This window comes from Mytilus californianus, unplaced genomic scaffold, assembly GCF_021869535.1.
Source record: "Mytilus californianus isolate M0D057914Y unplaced genomic scaffold, xbMytCali1.0.p SCAF_11, whole genome shotgun sequence".
Taxonomy (NCBI): domain Eukaryota; kingdom Metazoa; phylum Mollusca; class Bivalvia; order Mytilida; family Mytilidae; genus Mytilus; species Mytilus californianus.
Window position 1 is genome coordinate 64,702,398 of NW_026262593.1, and position 23,944 is coordinate 64,726,341.

Sequence of the window (23,944 nt, forward strand, 5' to 3'; positions counted from 1 at the left end):
GCGTCACTGATGAGTCTTATGTAGACGAAACGCGCGTCTGGCGTATTAAATTATAAGCCTGGTACCTTTGATTACTATTTATACCTCGGTAACTGTTGTGTGGAGTGGAGGTTCCCACTCGTACCAAATAAATCGCTATTTCTGGTTATGATTTAGTAAGTGTCAAACCCTGAGTACCTGAGTATAGAATGTTGGTTAAAAATGGTGTGGAGTGGAGGTGCCCACTCGTACCAATGAGACGATGTGAGATTTCTAGACAAGGCAGCAAGAGAATACTAGAGAATGCAATACGGGAGTATAAAATGTTGGTGTTTTAATGGTGTGGAGTGGAGGTTCCCACTCGTACCAAATAAGTGGATATTTCTGTTTATGCTGATGTTCAATGTTTGATGATCTTGAGACGATGAGAGATTTTTAGACAAGGCAGCGAGAGAATACTAGAGAATGCAATACGGAAGTATAAAATGTTGGTTTTTTAATGGTTTGGAGTGGAGGTTCCCACTCGTACCAAATAGATCTCTATTTCTGGTTATGCTAATGTTCAGTGAGATGACGAGAGAATACTAGAGAATGCAATACGGGAGTATAGAATGTTGTTTTAGAATGGTGTGGAGTGGAGGTTCCCACTCGTACCAAATAAGTCGCTATTCCTGTGAGATATTTGCTTATATATATAAATGCTAATGCTTGCTGAGCCGTGAAAATAATGCAATGAATATCAGAATAACAGAAGTTGGTTTATGATGGTGTGGAGTGGAGGTTCTCACTCGTACCAAAGAGGTCGCTACATATACTTCAGGTTAAGCTAGTGTTCAATGGGCCTTTTGAGGAGACGACAAGAGAATGTTAGTTGTCGGTTTTTTTTTTAATTTTTTGGTTTTTTTGTTTTTTGTTTTTTTTTTTTTTTTTAAATGGTGTGGAGTGGAGATTCCCATTCGTACCAAGAAGTCGCTATTTTTTTGAAATTTATGAGTATATCAGAGTAAAAGATGTTGGTTTGAGATGGTGTGGAGTGGTGGTTCCCACTCGTACCAAATAATTTGCTACTGCTAGTCATGGAAGTGCTTAGTGAGCCGTTTAAGGAGATGATGAGAGGGTATTAGATGTCGGTTTTTATTGGTGTGGAGTGGAGCTTCCCACTCGTACCAAGAAATCCTTATTTAGATGAAGTTTCTTTAAGTGCTAGTGCCTGCTCTGCAATGCAATGAGTATATATGAAATAGAACTTTTTATTGAACCAAATTGTGTGAATTCCGCTATTTCTGTAATCAAAAGTAATGGTGTAGAGTGGAGGTTCCCACTCATACCATAAAGCCGGTGTAAATTCTATAGTCCAGTACTTGTAAAATCTATCTTCAATACACAATTAGAATATCCAAAAACTAAAAGGTAAAATCTTATTGTTGTCTCAAAAAAATTTAGGCATTTATCTGATAAAAATTGACTTCAACACAGGTAAGAACGTTCGATAAAAATGCACAAAAATGTCTGATTAAAATAACTTTGCTCTAGAATGGATGATTAAAATAATTTTGTACATTAAAAGTCACCCGAGTTTCTTCCTTTAATAAAATTGAGAATGGAAATGGGGAATGTGTCAAAGAGACAACAACCCGACCATAGAACAGACAACAGCAGAAGGTCACCAACAGGTCTTCAATGCAGCGAGAAATTCCCGCATTTAAGTATGAACTGGTGTAGAGTGGAGGTTCCCACTCATACCATGAAGTTTCTTGTATTATAAAGTAGGAATGGTGTAGAGTGGAGGTTCCCACTCATACCAATAAACAGTTAAATATAGTTGCCTGTTAATCTAATTTCTTGTCCAGCAGTCCTTACGCATTTGAATTTTTAATTTTTTTAGCCAAACTTTAGATAAGAGCTGGATGTATACCGTCTCTATAGAGGTCTAAATCATATTGAAATCTTGGTGATGAGCTTGTGTTGCGACAAGTTAGTCTGCTTGGGTTGTGTAGTATGTCCAAGTTGAAATTTGGTGTAACGGAGTTAATTGAAATATTTAGCTCTTTAATTTCGAAGTTAAGTTTATCAATTTGATGCCTAAGATCGATATCCTGATCGTTGAAGGTTGCCGGTTCTTTGTGTTTTTTATATTGGTTCCAAAGTGATATACTATAGGTAGGAATACTCAGGAAGGTGACTCTAGATGAAGTATACGAAGAAAGTATTTTAACTATCTCTCTATATTGGTCAACAATGTTTTCAACGGTGGTATTGTCTGAAGAAGTAAGAGAGATCCTGTCCTGGTTGTCTGTTATGGACGTTAGGTCACAAGTACCTAGCCAGATATATATATGGATGGGGCCAAGATGTTCAATTTTATCTTTTATATTGTCACGCAGCCAAGCAACCTTTTCTTATGATTTCGCTCCTCTCTTTACCCACCACCTTATGTGGTCTATTGCAGATGAATCAGACTGGTTTTGAAGGTAAATACCTTTGCTGTCTGATAATACCACTGGGGTACGGAATTTTACCCCCTCTCTGGTTCACTGACTTCCTTAGATATTTTCTGAGCTTATTCTCAGTCATAAATATATAATATTGATGAAGTTATTTAAGCAAATACATATAGATGTAGGCGGCTATACAAAGCAACAGTGAGGCAGACAATATTTAGTCTCGGTGAGAATACATAGAAAAGTTAAATGTCAAATGTTAAAAGTGTGTATTAAAATGCACACACAGATCTATTTCAAGCAATATGAATGATGATTATAGTTGTATATGGTATCGATGGCTAATGATGGCTATACATTTTAGATATTTTTCAATATTGGTTGCAACACTCAGTCAAAGCGCACGAAAAACCGATGCGTTAAAATTGCATCAAAAATGACTAAAATCTGTTATACTTAACGACAAACGATCAATGTCTATTTACATGTAGCAATACTAAATTATCAATTTTTCAATGTTATACGAGAAAACACAAGTCAATATATATAAGTAAATCGTTTTCTTCTGTGACAGTCAAAATCCACAACCATTCCCTTCACCGGATATGTACATCTTGATGTAATAAATATAATGTAATTGATACATAATTGATTCTATCAGAAGTCCATTACTATCTACCACAAAAACTTAATTAGTAAATAATGACCCTTTATCGGTGGTGCTCCTAAAGTATGTTGGATATAACTACAAACATCGTATTTTCCGTTTCTCTCCCTTGACATAATTTATCTAAACTTAGCATGTGAAACACAATTTTAATCATTGATAATGGGACGTTTTTTGTTCTATTTCTCGTATGTAGGCACTCGCTACAGGTAACTCTAGCATCAACAGATATAAAAAGTTTATTATTATTGTTACAAGATATTGCCAGAGACATAAAATTGCATCAGTCATGAAATATGTGTATACACCAACTCGCCCCTTTCTTCAGACTCTTGTTTACCAACTCGCCCTACTAATGTAAAAGTGCAAAATCCCAATGAAAATATGACTGACAACTCGCCCCATTATAAAAAAAGGGTAAAAATTCAGTTAAATAAACATGATAAAGGTCTGTCAACTCGCCCCACTTATGAAAAAGGATGCAATCCCCTTGAATTTAGGTCAGCCAACTTGCCCCACCTATGAATAAAAGAATTAAACTGTACTGGATTACGGCCTACAAACTTGCCCCACTTATATATATATGAATTAAATAAGACTGGGAACAATCATGACAATTGAGAATGGAATAACTTATGAAAACCTTAGAAATGCATCTTGTTTTTTTTTTTTTATCTCTTTTCTTTTGGTTGAAAGAAAGCAAGTATAAATAAGTATCAGCATTTCTATGAAGTACAATGCACTTGACTATAGTAACTGTTTATGATGATTGTTTTCTTGTAAATATAATCACTTTTTTACAAGATAAGTCAAGAATTTTATTCTCAGATAATAGAGGCTAGGTACATGTATGAATGCCCTTTATTGTCAGGCGTCAAACATTTATTTTAGGCTACCGTTAGCATCAAATTGGTTAAAATTTTACGGTAATTCATTAAAATATCCTTATCAGGATTAGTCCAAGGACTCAAATAATTATAGTTTAAACCATTATTTTTGGGAAAAAAATTAGCGTGGTTCGCCAAAATCAGTTGATTTATTTAAATTTACTGTCTAAAAGAGAAGAACATATTATTGTCATGCACCAAAAATTACTGTTAACGTTATTTGGCAAAAATTTTTACCGTTAGAATTTTTGCTGTTATTTGTTATGAACATGATGAAGGTACCCAAGACAATATCGAAAATGTCTAATTTTTGGCAAAAGAAAAATTTCAAAAAACCAAAAATAAATGTCTTTAGAACCCGTATTTTAATAGCACAAATTGAAGAATAAACATTGAGGATTCAGGAACTGTTGTCTGTAATTCAAATAATTGTTAAATGTGGTAACAATGGCAATTTTAAAAATGGTACCAAAAATTCCAGTTCTTTCCTGTTACCATAGTCATGATAGTGAATTAATTTTAAAAAGTTTCAAATGGGAATAAAGAATAAGTTAAAGATACTATATCTGGTTTACTAGTATATCCTACAATATTTCATCAAATGCCAATTATTTATTTTAGCATTTACAATACACAAGGTTAAGAAATATATACTAAAATATAGTACGATATGTCGGTAACATGAAAGAATCTTGATTAACCATGTTAACAGGACAGATTTGGTAACAGGAAGGAATTATTTTTATAAAACAATTCCTTTATTTCATAGTTTAAGAAAAGTACATCATTACAAATTGATCACAATTGGAAGATAACAGCAAACAATGTCATTTAGCTTTTAAAACTTTATTTGAAAGATGAAAAATCTGACTAGGTAATGAAAAATTCAAAAATAAATTCCGTTCTGTTACTATCTACTATACTAGAATTGCACAATGTTCTCTGCTGTTATCAAAAGTAAAAAAAACGGTCTTTTCATTCAATATACTGTATATTATATTGAGATTTATTTAATATGATGATAATAACTTATATTAAATGAATGTTTGACATATAGTAGGTTAACTTTGTGTTTCATCAGTGAAATTGTCTTTAACATCCTTCCTGTTACTGATTATGGCTATGCTGTTACTTTTTATCAGGTAACATGACAGAACATAACAGAAAGGAATTACACAGTACTTTTTGTCCTTTTATTTGAATTGTGTGTAAGTTTACTTCCATCTACATATCAATTTAATAAGATACTATAAAAACACATTTAATGTTATAGTGCTGACTATCAAATATTCTCAGAAGGTACACAAAAAGGCTGTAACAGGAGAGAACAACTCAATTATTTTTCACTAAATTCTTATCTTGTGTGAGCTCGGATTTTTCAAACTGGCTGCCATTCATACTATACATGTGGAGTCATACATTCAGGAAATGATGCTCTTCTCATTGCATTATAAGAAGTCAAATCTTGGTCTTTCAAACGTTTCCAAAGGTGAAAAAAACCAGTGGTAACAGGAGGGAAATTACCCCTTGGGACAAAATTAATTTTTTCTTAAATTTGCAAAATTTTATTACATGCTGTATTTATAATAAAAACAGACCAGTAAGGGACAAGTTTCTTATATGATCTATCATATTTGTGAAAATCGGAAGCCTGTTTACTTAATTTGGATATTCTTTGAATGATTTAGTTGTCAGAAAACAACACCGGACAACATGATTTTTTGGGGGGTTGAACATTCAAATTATAATATTTTATTGGAAGAAATATAAGAAGGAGTGATTAATTGGCAATAGTTGGTGCAATATATACTTTAGTTAATACTGAAACTTAAAATTTTCCAAAAAGATGGTTGAATGAAAAAATAATTGCCGGTGAAAGATGGAACCAGGAAATTAGACTTTTTCAGATATTGTCTCACCCCCGTTACGACCCTCATTATAAGTTGCACAATAAGTCAATTACAACAATCACTGGCATGATTACACAAAATGAAGCACTCAATGAAATGTCAACACTATAAAAACAAAAACATGAATATACAAATATGGCAATCAATAGATAAGTTTTGATAAGTGGGGCAAGTTGGCAGACCTTTATTATATATTCATTGGAATGTCATGTGAATGTTGTCCATTTTCATAAGTGGGGCGTGTTGGCAGGAATATTTAAACAGTATTTAATCCTTTTTCATAAGTGGGAGGAGTTGGCATGGTTGGTTAACCAGTGTGAAGCAATTTTTTTTTTAAGTGGGGAAACTGCTGTGAGGTGATCTTTTAAAAAGTGTGGCACGTTGGTGAAAGAGTGTGGTGATTTGTCTTGCTTCCTATATTTACATAAATTAGCATTTCATCCAATTTGCAAAAGTGACCGAATCAAATTCTGATTGATTTTTTTTCTGAAAAAATGTCATTTTAAAAAATACAAAGATACAAAATTTCTTGTTAAATTATGGATTTACTTTATCATTTTATTACATCCGTCCCTGAAACAATGTATAAGTCTACCAGAATCATTCAATAAGTTAGTTGATGTTCTTGTTCTTGAATCTATCTTCTACCAATAATCTTTTTTTTTCATTGTTGCATTGTATTTCAGAGGATTACAGAGACAGAGTACCACTGGCATTGATGATACTATTCAAGGAAGACTTGTGGTATGGTTAATTTATTAAATAATACAAAAATAGTTTGTGTTTTTATACACCTGTTTATGGGATGTATTATGGTATTTTGTTGTCTGTCTGTCAAGTCCATCTTCATGTTGGACAATAACTTAAAAACTCTTTAACCAATTTGCATGAAACTTTGGTGAATTGTTTATATCTTTTGATGTGAACTCCTTTTTGATATTATAAATTTTAGATTTTATGTTTCTAAGTTATGGGGTTTTATTCATTTAAAAAAGGGGGACTTTCCAGTCTTCGGTCAATAACTCAAAAGCTCTTTGAGCAGTCTTCATGAAACTTTGGTGACTGGTTTATATCTAATGAAATAACCTCCCTTTAGTTTTTATAAATTTCTGATATGACATTAAGGAGTTATGGAACTTTATTCTTTGAAAAAGCAAAGGGTTTATCATCCACTCATGACACAGCACTTCCTTATGACTTGGAATGCATACCCTTAATTCATTATTACCACTTATCATGCATATGCTTATCATGCTTATGGATGTTGATTGTGACAAACATTTCAAGTCTCCCAAATACATGTGATATACATTCAAGATAGGAATAATAGCAAAATAAAAAAAAATTAGGCCCACACTCACAATTTTTGTTTGGCCTTGTATCTTTAATTAATGAAATAAAATTGAGAATGAAAAGGGGGAATGTGTCAAAGAGACAACAACCCGACCATAGAGCAGACAACAGCCGAAGGCCACCAATGGGTCTTCAATGCAGCGAGAAACTCCCGCACCCGGAGTGATAAGAATTGTTCAGTGAAGGAAATGATTACATAACAAAGTCACTGTGTCTTTTGACTTTATGACTCTTTTGGCTAAATGTCAAAAACATTCTTACCTCTAGATTTGGACATTTGTACATATTTTGGTAGAACACCATGAACACTAGCCAGTACATGGACAAGTAGTTGGGCAAATCAATTCATACAAATATATAGTTTCTCAAATATGGAAGATAAGAAATGTAAATAATTTGTCTATATTTACAGGATTTTACCAGAGATGTGTTAGGGCGTGACCTGAGTGACCCTACAGCAACGTTGTCATCATTGGTGTCTAGTAGAACGGATGTAGGGGTCCATGCATTAAATAACACAATCACTGTTGATTTTCCAGATAGGTAAAGTTTGAAGTATCAATAAAAAGAGACATTAGGCAAACATAAGTGAGACAGCAATTCAACAACATGAACAAACCAAAATAGAATACTAGGGGCAGCAATTCAACAACACCCACAATTCAGCAATGGATTGATACATTACCTATTATACATATTGTTGATTAATTTACCTGGCTAAATAAGTCAGAAAATATAGATGTTTATATTTAAGCTCACCTGGCCTGAAAGTCCAAGTGAGCTACTCATCACTTGTCGTTTGGCGTCTGTTGTCCCTTAACTTTTACAAAAATCTTCTCCTCTGAATACCTCTGAATAACCAAACTTGGCCACAATCATTATTGGGGTATCTAGTTTAAAAAATGTGTCTGATTACCCCTCCTGCCAACCAACATGGCTGCCATGGCTAAAAATAGAACATAGGGGTAAAATGATGTTTTTGGCTTGTATCTTTGAAACTAAAGCATTTAGATTAAAATCTGACTGGGGAGGGAAAATGTTCACCAGGTTTAGATCTATCTGGCTTCAAATTTTCAGACAAAACAGACAACCCGTTGTTGGGTTGCTGCCCTTGAATTAGTAATTTTAAGGAAATTTTGCAGTTTTTATACGACCGCAAAAATTAAAAATTTTTTGGTCGTATATTGGTATGACGTTGGCGTCGTCGTCGTCGTCGTCGTCGTCGTTGTCGTCGTCGTCGTCGTCGTCCGGCGTCGTCCGAAGACACATTGGTTTTCGCACTCTAACTTTAGTTTAAGTGAATGGATCTCCATGAAATTTCACCATAAGGTTCAATACCACAAAAGGAAGGTTGGGATTGATTTTGGGGGTTATGGTACCAACAGTTAAGGAATTAGGGGCCAAAAAGGGGCCAAAAATAAGCATTTTTGTAACTTTCAGACAATAACTTGTGTGTAAGTGTATGGATCTCTCTGACATTGTACCACAAGGTTCCATATCACAAAGGGAAGGCTGTAATTGATTTTGGGGGTAATTGCCTCAAAATTTTAGGAATTAGGGGCCAAAAAAGGGGCAAAAAACAAGCATTTTTCTAGTTTCATGACAATAACTTGTGTGTAAGTGTTTGGATATTTCTGAAATTGTACTACAAGGTTCCATATCACAAAGGGAAAGCTGGAATTGAGTTTGGGGGTAATTGCCCGAAACGTTTAGGAATTGGGGGCCAAAAAGGGGCCAAAAATAAGCATTTTTCTAGTTTCCAGACAATAACTTGTGTTCAAGTGTATGGATCTCTCTGAAATTGTACTGCAAGGTACCATACCACAAAGGGAAGGCTGGGATTGAGTTTGGGGGTGATGAATCATAAGGGGGTTCAAAAAATTGGGGGGGGGGGGATTTTTTTTTTTTTTTTTTTTCTTTTTTTCCTTTTTTTTTTCTTTTAAAATTTTCCATTTTAAGTTGGTTATTTCTGATTTATATTTAAAAGCAAATAATAATGATATGGTAGGAGATACACACCAAACAGGATGTGTAAATTATTATATAATAAGTATTGTGCAATAGCAAGAAATTTTCAATTGCACAGTATTGCACAATAGCAAGAAATCTTCAATTGCACAGTATTGCGCAATAGCAAGAAATCTTCAATTTAACAGTATTGCGCAATAGCAAGAAATATCCAATAGCACAATATTGCGCAATAGCAAGAAATTGTCAATTGTACAGTATTGCGCAATAGCAAGAAATATTCAATTGCACAGTATTGTGCAAAAGAAGATACTTCGTATAAATTGCTTATTTCTTGATCAATTTCAATGGGGTTTTATTCTTGAATTCTTGGGGTTCTTTAATATGCTGAATCTAACCGTGTATTAAGTTTTTGGATTTTGGGCCCCGTTTTTAAATTGGTCCACATTGAGGTCCAAAGGGTCCAAAATTAAACTTTGTTTGATTTCAACAAAAATTGAATATATGGGGTTCTTTGATATGCTGAATCTAAACATGTATTTAGATTTTAGATTTTTGGCCCAGTTTTCAAGTTGGTCCAAATTGGGGTCCAAAATTAAACTTCGTTTGATTTCAACAAAAATTGAATATATGGGGTTCTTTGATATGCTGAATCTTACCATGTATTTAGATTTTTTATTTGTGGGCCCGCTATCAAATTGGTTCATATTGAGGTCAAAAGGGTCCAAAATTAAACTTTGTTTGATTTCATCAAAAATTGAATTATTGGGGTTCTTTGATATGCCAAATCTAACTGTGTTTTTAGATTTTTAATTTAGGGTCCCGTTTTTTAAATTTGTCTACATTAAGGTCCAAAGGGTCCAAAATTAAACTTAGTTTGATTTTAACAAAAATTGAATTCTTAGGGTACTTTGATATGCTGAATCTAAACATGTGTTTAGATTTTTGATTATGGGACCAGTTTTCAAGTTTGTCCAAGTTGGGGTCCAAAATTAAACTTTGTTTGATTTCAACAAAAATTGAATATATGGGGTTCTTTGATATGCTGAATCTAACCATGTATTTTGATTTTGGACATTGGACCATAATAGGTAAATTAAAAAAATTGAAGTTCTTAGACCACATTCTTTCTGTGTCAGAAACCTATGCTGTGTCAAATATTTAATCACAATCCAAATTCAGAGCTGTATCAAGCTTGAATGTTGTGTCCATACTTGCCCCAACTGTTCAGGGTTCGACCTCTGCGGTCGTATCAAGCTGCGCCCAGCGAAGCATTTTATTGGTTATTATTTTGAATATTATTATAGAATGTATAGATAGAGATACACTGTAAGCAGCAAGCATTTAAGATTCATTGGTGGAAAAACTGTTTCTGCTTTATAAAACTATTTAAAAGGGAGATAACTCCAATTAGATCCATTAGAATCTATTTTGAAGTATTTTATAAAACTAGATAAAAGGGAGATAACTCCAATAAAATTGATTAAATCTAAAATTTTCTAGATAAATCATTAGAATCTATTTTTATTTTTTTCATTAAATGTATCACAAGATGTTTATTGCATGTATCTTATATGAACTTTGACTTCTAAAATTTAAAGAATGATTTTGTAGACAGGCAATGTCATATCATTTACCATGTTTACTAGCATTCATTTATTAATTGTATATTATGTTATTTTGTATTTATTTTTTTTTATTTAGAAAAAAAAACGGACAGCAGCATGATTTTATGATGCTACAAAAAATATTAGATATGAAGAGAGTCGTATTATTTACAATCATTCATTTAATAATTTCATTAATTCATATTCTGTTAACTTATTTTGTATTTATTTTTCTTTATTTAGAAAACAAAATGGACAACAGCATGATCTTATGATGATACAAAAGATATTAAATATGAGGCTTGGGAAGAAAGGAGAAGAAATAAGGTAAACTATTGATGAGGGTTTTTTTTTTTAACATTTTTCTCTATTCCTCAAAGATTTAGCCCAAATTTCCCCACCCCTTATATTTTAGCACCCCATTATCCTCTATTCTATATTTATTGGCCTACTTTTCTCTACTTTTTATTTTGTTGGCACATTTTTCTGTAGATATAGGAGGTATGATTACCAATGAGACAACCCTCCACAAGAGACCAAATGACACAGTAATTAACAACTATTATGTCACTTTACGGCCTTAAACAATGAGCAAAGCCCAAACCTCATAGTCTGCTATAAAAGGCCTTGAATTGTTAAATGTAAATCAATTCATACAAGAAAACTAACGACCTGATTTATGTACAGAATAATGAATGAAAAACAAATGTGTTACACAGCAACAAACAATGACCACTGACTTATAGGCTGCTGACTTTGGACAGGCACATACAAAATGTGGTGGGGTATAAACTAGTTTTATTAGTGCCTAACCCTCCCCTAACCTGGGACAGTGGTGTAAAGGTATAACATTAGAAAAACCTATGCAAAACAATAAATGAAAAACCAATATGAGAAACAGCAAAAAAAGACAACCACTAAATTATAGACTCCTGACCTGGGACAGGCACATATAGAATCTTGCAGGGTTAAACTAGTTCTAAGGAGCCAACCCTCCCCTAACCTGGGACAGTGTTGTAACGGTACAAAATTATTCGATATAGATATTATTAGATGTAGATATGCCCATTATTTTCTATTCTGTAAACTCCATTCAGACCCTAATTTATAGACAACAGAAAAGTTTGTTTTTTTAAGCAAGTACATAAGAATAAGATCAGTCAACATAAGATTAGAGTTAGCTATTCATTTACTGAAATAAAGTTTTCTTAAAAGATATATGAATTGTTGGTATCAATGGCAAAAAATTGAAAAAAAGTGTATAAAACTTGATGTGACAAATAAGAAACTGGTAGATAACTAGATATATATATATATATATATATATAAGTGCCTATAAATAGCAGCACATGACATACAAATCTATGGGAGTGTGGATTAATCAGTACAGAGATTAATTCAATTACACAAATAAAATTATAGATTGCCTAACAATGTAATTTTAACACACTATTTAGTATGTAAATATAAGAATGTTTAAAATATTTACAAAATGATGAAAATAAACGCAATATTTCGCTAGACTAACTAGCTTTATCAAGCGTGCATCTATCCAGGTGAAATCGGATGTAGATGATAAGAAACTTTTGCAGCTCAATGTATATGTTGCACTTGAATTTAGCTGCCTTGAAAATAATACATAATTTGGATGACGTTCAAGATTTTTAACACCACGGCGAGAAGGAGAAGAGAAAATTTTTGGATCCACCAACTCCACACTTTAGAACCTGATGGTCTTAACGAAAAAGATGAGAAAAGATACAGGAAAGATAAAGAATAATTTAGTACACAGCATCGTCCTTTTTATCCTGTAATATTGGCCAATGGACGTTGCTAACTTCAACTACCAATTTTGTAAAAATCTTGAACTTCATCCAAATTATGTATTATTTTCAAGGCAGCTAAATTCAAGTGCAACATATACATTGAGCTGCAAAAGTTTCTTATCATCTACATCCGATTTCACCTGGATAGATGCACGCTTGATAAAGCTAGTTAGTCTAGCGAAATATTGCGTTTATTTTCATCATTTTGTAAATATTTTAAACATTCTTATATTTACATACTAAATAGTGTGTTAAAATTACATTGTTAGGCAATCTATATATATATATATATATATATATATTAAAAATATTCTATCCATGTAAATATATCCAAAAGATATTTAAAAGAGGGGAAAAAGATACCAGAGGGACATTCAAACTCATAAATTGAAAATAAACTGACAAAGCCATGGCTAAAAAAAAAACCAAACAAACAAACAATAGTACACAAAACACAACATAGAAAACCAAAGATTAAAAGACAACACACCTACAGACTTAAACACTAGACAGGTGTCTATACTATTTGTTTAATGCTCTCACTCTTCCTCAGATCTTTAAGTATTAAGTTTGATGCAAAAAAAAACTCTTGTGTTTGTGTATGTCTATATGATGTAGACCCCACATCTATTTTTATTTATATCTCCTACTGCTTTGATTATTTTTAGTGCAACGAGGTCATGTTTTTAATATCTATATTCTATAATTCAAAAATAAATACTTTTGTTTTATTTACTACAATCTTTCATTAATCATGTTAATAGGTCCGGATCCTATAGTTAAAAATAAATAATTTTATTTTACATATTACAAACTTTCTTTAAAAGATTCTATGATTAAAGAAAAAATTAAATGTTCATAGTTAACATAAAAAAGTAAAATAATAAAAATATCGAACTCTTAGGAAAATTCAAAACGAAAGTCCATAATCAAATGGCAAAATCAAAAGCTCAAACACATCAAACAAATGAATAACAACTGTAATATTCCTAACTTGGTACAGGTATTTTCTTATGTAGAAAATTGTGGATTAAACCTGGTTTTATAGCTAGCTGAACCTCTCACTTGTATGACAGTTGCATAAAATTCCATTCTATTGACAACAATATTTGAATAAAACAAACAGACATAATAGGTGAAAATGTCAAAAATAGGGGTATAGCAGTCGATCAACATTGTGTTATAATCTTAACTATAAAAACAAACAAATATGTTAACCCAGAAAAACAAAAAGGCATAAAGACAAAGCACACAAGCCAAAACGAAAGATAAGAAAACAAAAAATTTACCAGAAGTGTTAGTTACAATGATTAATTTTTTTCAGAGTTCATAGCATACAGCAGGTAGCTGATAATTTCCGTTGTTTCAGTAAACCTTACAGAAGACATTATATCTACAGATTAGGTATCTTTAAAGATTCAGCATACGTCAGCAGTGGTACACCACTACCAATCATTGACAGGGGATTTGTACATCTTTTACAGTAAGAGACCATCTCAATGTACTTATCTTCCTCTTTTCTGTAATTTCCTCCTCCTTTTGTGGAGCACATCCACAATTTTAAAAAGTGAATTGTATTAGCACCAGCTGTGAGACAATTGATTTGTGCATGTTTTTAATTTTGCAAAAAATTATACATGATTATTATCACATTCAATAGAAAAATTCTAATTTTGATCACATTATTTGTATAAGGGCTATTCCATTAAAATGTATGTGGGAGGGTAGGAAGGGAAGTTTAATTATTGAATGTGGGTCATGGATCTTTTTTCAGTATGTGTCTAGTACCATTATGCAATTTTATCTAAAAAATTGTTCTTGGTTGTAGGGATATTTTGAAAGTCCCTTCCTACCCTCCCACATACATTTTATTGGAATAGCCCTAAATACAAAAATAAGAAGATGTGATATGATTGCTAATTAGAAATCCAAATGATGTAGAAACTATAGTTCACTGTATGGTCTTAAGGTAACACAATACAGAATGGCATATCTCCCGATTTCTAAAATTTTTGGCACACTTGTACTTTGATTCGAGTTACACCGGAATATGAAATAAAAAATGGGGGTCACCATTCTTGTTTTTTTGTAATTTTGATAAGTAAATGTCAATTATGGCGCCAAATTTACATAGATATATAGGGAAAATGCCTTTTTTTTAACTTACTTTTCTAGATTTTTCAATGGATGGCTATTTTCTCATATACGGAGAAAGACTAAAAACTAACATAATATCCAGGATTGTATACCAAATCCATACATGTATAAAAAAACTTATGTCACCATCCTTGTTTTTTAGATAAATCGCTTCAAAAATGACTGATACGCTTAGAAATTGACAAAAATATGTGACGTTACGGAATACAAAATAACGTTATTTTTATTCAGAGAGATTGAAAAAAAAAATGTAACGGGATCTGAATAGTGTTTGTTATTTTATTTTCATTCCCCCTGTCGGAAATTTCCTAATAATTCAATATAACATTCGACTGAGTTAAATTTATTTCGTCCTAACTGTGTGCACTTTTAGCTTTCAAAACTGAATCTTCAACTTAACCCTTCCAAACTAGACACTGCTGATGACACCGATGTATCCATGCATGAATGAAATAAAGTGCTTCAAAAATTTGATTTGGTAAACAGTGATGTTGAAGTACAATTTGAATTGATTGATTGATGGTTGCTTAACGTCCAGTGGCAAATATTTCATGGATTTTCAGGACGATACGATACAATTTGAAAAGTTATGTCTAAAAGACACATTTGATGCAGCCGTCAAAAAAGGTTACACATTCTGTTGGTTGTGAAAATTATATAGAAAATCAACATCCTGATAAAATACGTATTCTATAAATATAGTATACTCTGTATGATGTAAACATTTGGGTTGTGTGCGTTGTTAGTCGGACAAACCTTACAAACTGTATGTAGAATTTCACTTGAATAGACAAAGTTCAACATTCTGTCATTCGTGGAAAATTATTAAAAAAAAGTGAGCCTGAGAATATACATGCACCCTTAATATAGGTTAAAAAAGACTTGGTGCAATATATTATCAAAATGCCAAATTCAGCAACCTGTCATAAAAAAATTTAAATCTGACAAGATGCGCTAATTGTATATGTACTAACACCAAGTACATAATTTAAAAGTTAAAGCTTCAAAACTGTAATCCTAAAAAATCCCATATACCAGCTAAGGGACGGACTGTCGAAGGACACGGGTAAATCAATATGCTCCCAGCATTTTGTTAAGGGAGCAAAATATATATTAGATATAAGAAGATGTGGTATGAACGCCAATGAGACAACTCTCCATCCAAGTCAAAATTTATAAAAGTAAACCATTATAGGTCACAGTACGGTCTTCAACACGGAGCCTTGGCTCACACCGAACAGTAAGCTATAAAGGGCCCCAAAATATTACTAGTGTAAAACCATTCAAACGGGGAAAACCAACGGTCTAATCTATATAAAAAACGAGAAACGAGAAACACTTATGAACCACATCAACAAACGACAACTACTGAACATCAGATTCCTGACTTAGGACAGGTGCAAACAAATGCAGCGGGTTTAAACGTTTTAATGGTATCAAACCTTCACCCTTTTTCCTGAAACAATAGTGTAACATAACAAAATAGAAAGACACACTATAAAATATCAACTGAAATGGCTTAACTCAATCAAAGGACATATTAACACCATTGAACATACACTGAACAAATAAATTTGACCTATGACACAATGTAAATACAAAATAAATTAGCATATATGATGATGTTCTATTTTATAAAACTTATTAACTTTCCAATTCAAGGGACCAACGAATCTTTACTAAAACTACAAATTAGCAGTAAAAAATACTCGTCCATCCTGCATTAGTCACATGTTATATAGATGTTTTTGGTTTTGTGTGTCGTTAATTGGCCATTTGCTGTTTTATTGTATATCCCACATTTCCATTTATGCACACAAAGAAAAAACAACCCTTTTAATTTATATTAACACTTGTATACTTGTTGTAAAAACTCCTTTTAAGACTGCGACTATGTGAGCAATATGTCCATCCCCCAAATGGCACCTTTGCTAATCGTCTGTGTGTCGTATTGTCTCCCCACTTTGTGAAAAGGTGCGTTTTTTTATCCGCTGTACCTGAACATCATGTCCAACTCAAAACACCAAAAACACACCCCTCCCTGAAGACAAAATGAAAATTAATATGAATCTAAAATAAAATTGATTTTAAGATCTCGTTGGATTTTTGTCCCCCGCACGACGTGTTGTGGTGGACATACGAGTACCGGGCGTCTGTCCTTCTGACCGTCCGTTCGTCTTTCCGGTCTTGTTACCTCTCTGACATGTACAATTCTAGCCTGATTTTTATAAAACTTATATATAAGGTTTATATCAGCATTTTCGCTGACAAGTTTGAAAATCAATGCCGATCAATTATTTTTAAAAGAGTCATGCCCCTTGGATATATTAATTAGTATATGGAAAATTGCATTTTTAAGCACTCTTAGTTTACAATTTTTGCCAGATCTTTAAATAATTTATATTAAAGGTTTATATCAGCATTGTCTTGGATAATTTCGAAGGTCAGTGCTGATCAAATATTGTTAAAAGAGTTATGCCCCTTGGAAATAATAATTATATCGAAAATTGCATTGCATTTGCTCTCAAATCTCATTTCTCTATTAACGATATTTATAAAAAAAAATCAAAGAATAAACTTTTTTTTAAAGTAATAATGCCCATTGACAGATACAATATGTACAACGCGGGAGGGGGTTGGGGGTGTGGCATTGGAACTGTTCTTTTAATCAGTTTGTTTTTGCTGTTTGAATAAAATAGGTTAATGAAAATATCTTCTTGTAGCTTGTTTGCGTTCAAAGTGCTTCTCTGGAATTACCTTTATCGAAGCACCGATCATTCATTCATTGTGGGGCCACAGGTTTTTAATTAATCGTTTGATTGTAAATTTCGCGATAATTTATTTCAGAACGGAATTGAAAGAAAAAGATGTAACAGGATCTGAATGATTAAATTTTATTTCGACCTAACCGAGTGCACATTTAGTGTTGACATCCCATATGTTTAAACCTTTGTTAACTTTCTCCTTATTCCGATGTAGCTGTCCTGTTTAGACTGTACTTATAAGATTACAATGCTAGTAGTTTCTTTTAAACAAGCTTTCGAAACCATATCGGATTTCTTCTGTACAGTCCAATTAATTTCAAAAACTGTTTACACTTGAAACATAGGGAAAGTTGTTCGGCCAAATAGCCAATTTCAACTACTCTTCTTTTTTCATTCCATGCCAATAAACCAGTTTCTGTCTGGGTTTGTACGTCTGCTTGCATGGTGCTTTCTTGCTAAATTCTATCGGTATTCTTTTCCAAATAAATTTCCTTTTTCTAATTTGCTAGCGACATTTTTCGGTGACCATTTAAAAATGAAAAAAACAAATGGGCTTCTGAGCGGAATTGCATTAATTGTGGTACAGTTCCTCGTATTTTCATACATTATCATGCATTTCTATAATGTAGATTTCTACTTTCAAAACAAAATTTCATCGGGAAACGGCGTGCATCCTTAATAAGAATGTATTGCAAAAAAAAAAGAAAAAAAAAACCCAACCCAGAATAAAAAGCTCAGTCTGTTATGCATAAGAACATATATAGATTAATCGTACAAATGCTTACTTATCAATAGAAACAGAACATTTAAAAAGTATATATTTAAATTCGAAGAATGAGAAGAAGAATGGGAGGAAGACGCCAAAGCAATCAATGTCAAATATATAACGTATTGCATTGAATCCCTCGACATTCTGCATCTATGCAAAGTTACTATTACAAATGTTAATAAAAAAAAAAAGTTAATTTACTATTAAAATTTCACCCAAGTGTGATTTTTTTTTTCTCTCATTTTTGTTCTTTTATTTGAATCGTAAATATGCAAAGTTTTTTGTTTTGTGATTGAATATGATACATATAGAAAGCGACGCTAAAATGAAGGTATTTTTAATATATAATCATATATACTTGCAAATTTGAAATAAAGAAACATTTATCTTTCAACTATTTTATACCAGACTGAGGCAAATTGTTTGTTTGATTCGTTCTAAGTTATTATAAAACATCAGGTTTTATGTTTGACGTCAATTTCAAAGATGTCGACAACAGCAGGAACGATAACTCGTGGCGTAACATCATTCAGTATCTTGTAACCTTAAGGGCATACGATACATTTACTCTAAATTTTTTTTTTTTTTACATTTCCATGCTTTGGATAGACACACCTAACTTTTTTATTTCAACAGATAAACACAAACGGATTTTTGTAAAAACATTATGAAAATATTCTTTAAATAAATATGCTCTTAATATGTACAACAATTCTTTGGAAATTATAAATTTTTAACAAAGTTTCAAGATTTTAGGAAAAAAACGGCATTTTTTGCGGTATATTTTTCAAATTTAAAAAAAATTGAATGTTGACTTTTTCATTAAAATTGGTACAAATAATCTTCATACATAATCAAACCTAATGCCATTTTGAAAAAGAAGGGGTCCATGTACTCGTTTTCAAGTTAAATCAGATTATTAAAAGCATAAAAAACAATCGAAAAACGCATCTTTTCCCGATATGTCACAGTTTGACATCGCTAAAATAACATTTTACATTAGCAACGTCATTACCTCCCCTGTAATTGTATCGTATGCCCTTAAACAATGAGCAAAACCCTTACCGCATAGCAAGCCATAAACATCCTTGAAAAGACAAATGTAAATCATTCAAAACAATAAATGAAAACAATATGAAGCATGTTTTGACATTATGATTATTCAGCACATTGGTGTCATGGATAAACCATCACAATAATAAATGCAATAATTTCTAAATAGAAATATAAACTTTTGAACTGAAGCAAATGTATCAAATATTCTCCTCAAAGTACAAACACAGAGACTTTACCATCAACATATATGGGTCATGCATAACATTTTGGCTCAATAATTCTTCACATGGACATGATGGATAGTTGCTTTTAAAGGTTAAATTTAAAATCGGTTGTTGTTGATACAGTAATGAGAGAATAGGTCTGGCTGATCCTGATTACTGTAAAGTAGGAAGTTATCGTGAAGCTTTTCTTTTTGATTGTGCAATTAAGAAAGTTGTTGAAATGGCTGCCATCTCCAATTGTTCTTTTAAGAAGATATAAACCTTACCCAGATAAACCTAAAAAATTAGGCCTCAAGAACATTTATAGAGATCACTTCTGTTGTCCTAATCATCCTGAATATGCATGATATATTTGTCACTGGGCGTTAATCAATCACCAATTAACCAATCAATCTGTTGTCATTTAAATCTTGATTTGTTATTCTGCAAATCATATGAAAAGGCGTGAGAGAATTCAATGAAATTTGAAAAGATACCTCTATATGACATTTCAAGTTTTGATCTGAGTGATTTTAGCGGTTGTCAATACCAAAACATGGTCATAGCCATTTCTGGTTATATCAGTTTGTCAATTAGTTACTTTTTCAAATGGGTTGATAAAATTCAATGAACTTTCAAAGATTCTTATGTTAATTAGTTACTCCTAGAAATGGCTTCAGAGAATTCAATTGATCTTGTAAAGATACTTCTACATGACATTTCTAGTTTTGATCTGATTGATTTCAGGGGGTTCCCCATACCAAAACATGGTCAAATTGAAGTCTGCTGATATCAGTTGGTTAATTAGTTACTCCTTGAATTGACTTGACTCAATTCAATGAAACTTGCACAGATTCTTATGTTAATCATGTTAATTAGTTATCATGGTTACTCCTTGAAATGGCTTGACAGAATTCAATGAAACTTGCACAGATTCATGACATGAAGTTGTTGTTCTGCAATTTGATCTGAGGAATTTTTAGTGTTTTTCACACCATAACAATAATGTGCACTAACCTGTTGTCTAGATAAGTTTTTGTGCAAATGATGCATGTTTTCAATGGAAATCTTACATAAAAGTAAGTTAGCCTATAAATCTGAAAGTATATTTTGTTAGTTTTATTGTGTTGATGAAATACAGTCTAATTGATATACCGTCTATAGTTGTGTACAATACGCACCCCTCTACCATCTACTTTTGGGGGTAAAAATGTGCTTACTATACACACATAAAGACGTATACCCCAACAATGGCCAACATGTCCTTTTTCATACTTTTGATTTCATGTTTGTTTTATTATTGCAGCCCACCATTCAGCATGGATAAATTTCTACAAGCAGCAGAGGTTATGTGTGGAACCAACAATTTCACATCATTTACCAGTGTGAAAAAAATAACGGAAGAATTCAAAAATCCAGTACGGACAGTTTCAATCAATATAAAAAGAGGTGCTCCTTACATGGCAGGATCCACAGAAGAATGTCAAGAGAAATTAGAATTCTGGGACGTTCATATTATCAGTAAATCATTCATGTATAAACAGGTATGCTGTTCCTTCAATAGTATAGGTCACCTGCATTTCTGCTATGCTTAGGGCTGTCCATTTAGCTGTGCAAGAATTACACATATGCAGCCATGTCAAATCCAAATCTAGATATCTAGAATTGATATCTCTGTTGAATATGGCAAAAATCTTACAAATAATGTCATATTGTGTGCTTTTCCTCTTTCAGTAAAAACAAGAGTTGTGCTTTTCATGGTAACCAAACAGTACATTTCCAAGAAAGGGATATACCGTAACTCTTTTCAAATAATAATTTCAACGTCAAAATCATACTTTAATGGAGCCTTTTAAAGCTGACTATTTAGGGTATTGGTTTTGTTGAAGGCCTTACAGTGCCATATATTTGTTGATACTTTCAATCAGAGGTCTCCAGTGGATAGTTGTATCATTGGAAATCATACAACATTTCCTATTTGTTTTAAAATTATGTACTTTTGAAACTATTTTAATAAGTGGGTTGATCTAGCATCATTTTTTCTTACACGTTCTGTAGACTGTACAATAATTCTATTTACTTCTGGTTGGTTTGAAAATTAATAGAGAAAAACAACCTTTGCATTTAAAAAGGTCTAAATATGCTCCTGCTCCAACTTAGCAGAAGTTTTTTGAAGTTTTGTATCAAACTTATGTGGACATGTTACACCATGTGACATGTTTTTATGCACTGGCTGTGTTACCCATGTCTGTCTGTTCATTTGAACATTTTTTTTGCGTTCTCTAACTTTAGTTTTCTTCAACCAAATGTTATGAATCTTATACACAATGCTTATTACCATTAAACACTTCGAATTTGCGTGGCGTCATTTTTACAGATCATCAGTTTTGTTCCATTATAACATTATATGCAAGCAGGTGCCTCATCTGTGTAAAATAGACACATTCTCCATTTATTCAGTATACCTGACAGTGCATCTTGTTTTCTTTATTCAGATTAGAAGAATGGTTAATGGTTTAGTGGCTGTAGCCTGTGGCAAGTGTAGTGTGGAAGATTTGAGACAAACATTAAAAGATCCAGCTCATAAAGTCAAATATCTAGAAAGGTCCTTCCCACCATGGGCCTTGTTTCTAAATAATGTGGAATACTATCCTGAAGGTAAGAATATCAATATCTGTAACATTGGTGTAGCTAAGATCACCATGGTAACAAAATTGAAATAGCAGAAATTTTTTTCATCATTATATCACAAATTCCCCATTGTTACAAAATTCCTATTTCTTTACTATTTTCCAAATCTACAACTTTACTCAGATATTAAGCCTCAGCAAAAAAGTTCACACTTTTTTCTAAAATAATATAATATTAATTAAAAAAGAGTAATGTGTGACGGGATTGCTTCCCTTAGTACATGTGGTAGATACTTAGTCAGCCGTAAGCGGTTGAGCTAAGGAAGTACTTCTTTAGCTCAGTCAGTATTTGCCCTGCTTTGTAACACAGAGGTCCCGGTGGAGACATGCAATTTTGTAATGAAATTCGTGCTCTCTGGTTACATTGGCGCCCAACTAAAAAACCCTCAGTATAACATTTTGTAAGAAGAATCATGCTCTCCGGTTACAAACGAAAGGGAGATAATTCTATAAAAGAGAAATAATTCTAACACATAGTATGAGTTGCGTCAGATAGAAATTGACCTTAAACAAGTGCATGTATACATGTATAAGACTTTGATTGGTTTTGGAACATTAGAATACGATATAAAAGATGAATGATATTGTTTAATAGGGTTCTTATATCAACTCAATTTCCAAACAGTTACAGACTTTGCATACAGATTTTTTTCAATCAAAATAAAAAAGTTAACAGATGCATTGATAATGGCAGATATTCGTTTGCATAAGGTTGATTTCTATCCGACACAGCTCATATCATAAATCATCTATCAGATTTTGTGTCTGTTAAATTAATTATATTATTGTACAATGTAACACTCTAATCTAACAGTATAAGTCATGCTTTTTGAACTGAATATTTTATATGGTTTTTTTTCAGACTTGATTTATCCAGGACCCCTTCCGGAACTTCAAAAGGAATATAGAACATTGTCAAAAACTCTTGAAAAATATCTGCATTTACAAGGAAACTCTGATGGTATTAAAGACAGAACATTGGATACAATTAATGTGCCAGATAGCTGTCACGTTCTTAATAATGAGGAGAGTACGAAAAGCAATGAAAATAATTCCATAAATAAAATTTGTGACAGTGTTTCTTTACATTGTGTTGAAAGAGCTCTAACTTTAAATGAATTCAGTGTGCATATATCACAGAATGTGTGTAGAAATGAATCTGTACTAACCAGCAATGATGAAATTGTAGATTCTGCTATACAAATAAATTCAAAAGGATAATAGATAGATTTTCAATGTTGCACTGTAAACACACTTATTTTCATGATGGGGCCTCAGTGGCTGAGTGGTCTAAGAAGTTCATCTATTGTCTCATTGGCCTTTCAGCACTGTGGTTGTGAATTTAAACCCTGCTCTTGGCAGGTGCATTAGACTCCAATCTTAATTGTCAAAAATTGTCAGTTTTCTAGCTGCTGGTGCTCTCTGGGCACTCCTGCTTCCTTCATCAATAAAAACTGACAGCCCTGATATAGCCAATAGTGCTGACAGTGGGTTAAACAACAACAATCAATTCATTTTCATGCACGATCTACCTACAGAATTTTGGGAGAAATAATAAATGGAATATTAGTTGTTTCAAGTAGGTCAAAGATTGATAAATACAAAATGTTAGGGCTATTCCATTAAAATGTATTTGGGAGGGTAGGAAGGGACTTTCAAAATATCC

The 23,944-nt window shown here is 32.4% G+C and overlaps 2 protein-coding genes and 1 long non-coding RNA gene across 6 annotated transcripts in view; 1 reads left to right on the top strand and 2 right to left on the bottom strand.

The window, feature by feature from the left end:
• Positions 1-23,501, top strand: part of LOC127720525 (tRNA pseudouridine synthase-like 1) — a 206,835-nt gene extending 183,334 nt beyond the window's left edge. For 2 of the 4 annotated variants that reach the window (XM_052227120.1, XM_052227118.1), the window contains exons 5-8: positions 13,963-14,121; positions 20,895-21,132; positions 22,084-22,246; positions 23,141-23,501. In XM_052227120.1, the coding sequence (XP_052083080.1) occupies positions 13,963-14,121; positions 20,895-21,132; positions 22,084-22,246; positions 23,141-23,499 (919 nt within the window). In that variant the 3' untranslated portion in view covers positions 23,500-23,501. Of the gene's footprint in view, positions 1-3,195; positions 3,297-6,570; positions 6,629-7,649; positions 7,781-11,055; positions 11,140-13,962; positions 14,122-20,894; positions 21,133-22,083; positions 22,247-23,140 lie in introns of those variants that run through there. The other 2 variants (XM_052227117.1, XM_052227119.1) reach the window with 2 other exon arrangements.
• The window catches only part of LOC127720529 (PDZ and LIM domain protein 4-like), a 197,662-nt gene that overhangs the window by 156,782 nt on the left and 16,936 nt on the right, over positions 1-23,944 (bottom strand). The gene's annotated exons all lie outside the window — the stretch shown is intronic.
• Positions 1-23,944, bottom strand: part of LOC127720532 (uncharacterized) — a 362,531-nt gene that overhangs the window by 128,744 nt on the left and 209,843 nt on the right. The gene's annotated exons all lie outside the window — the stretch shown is intronic.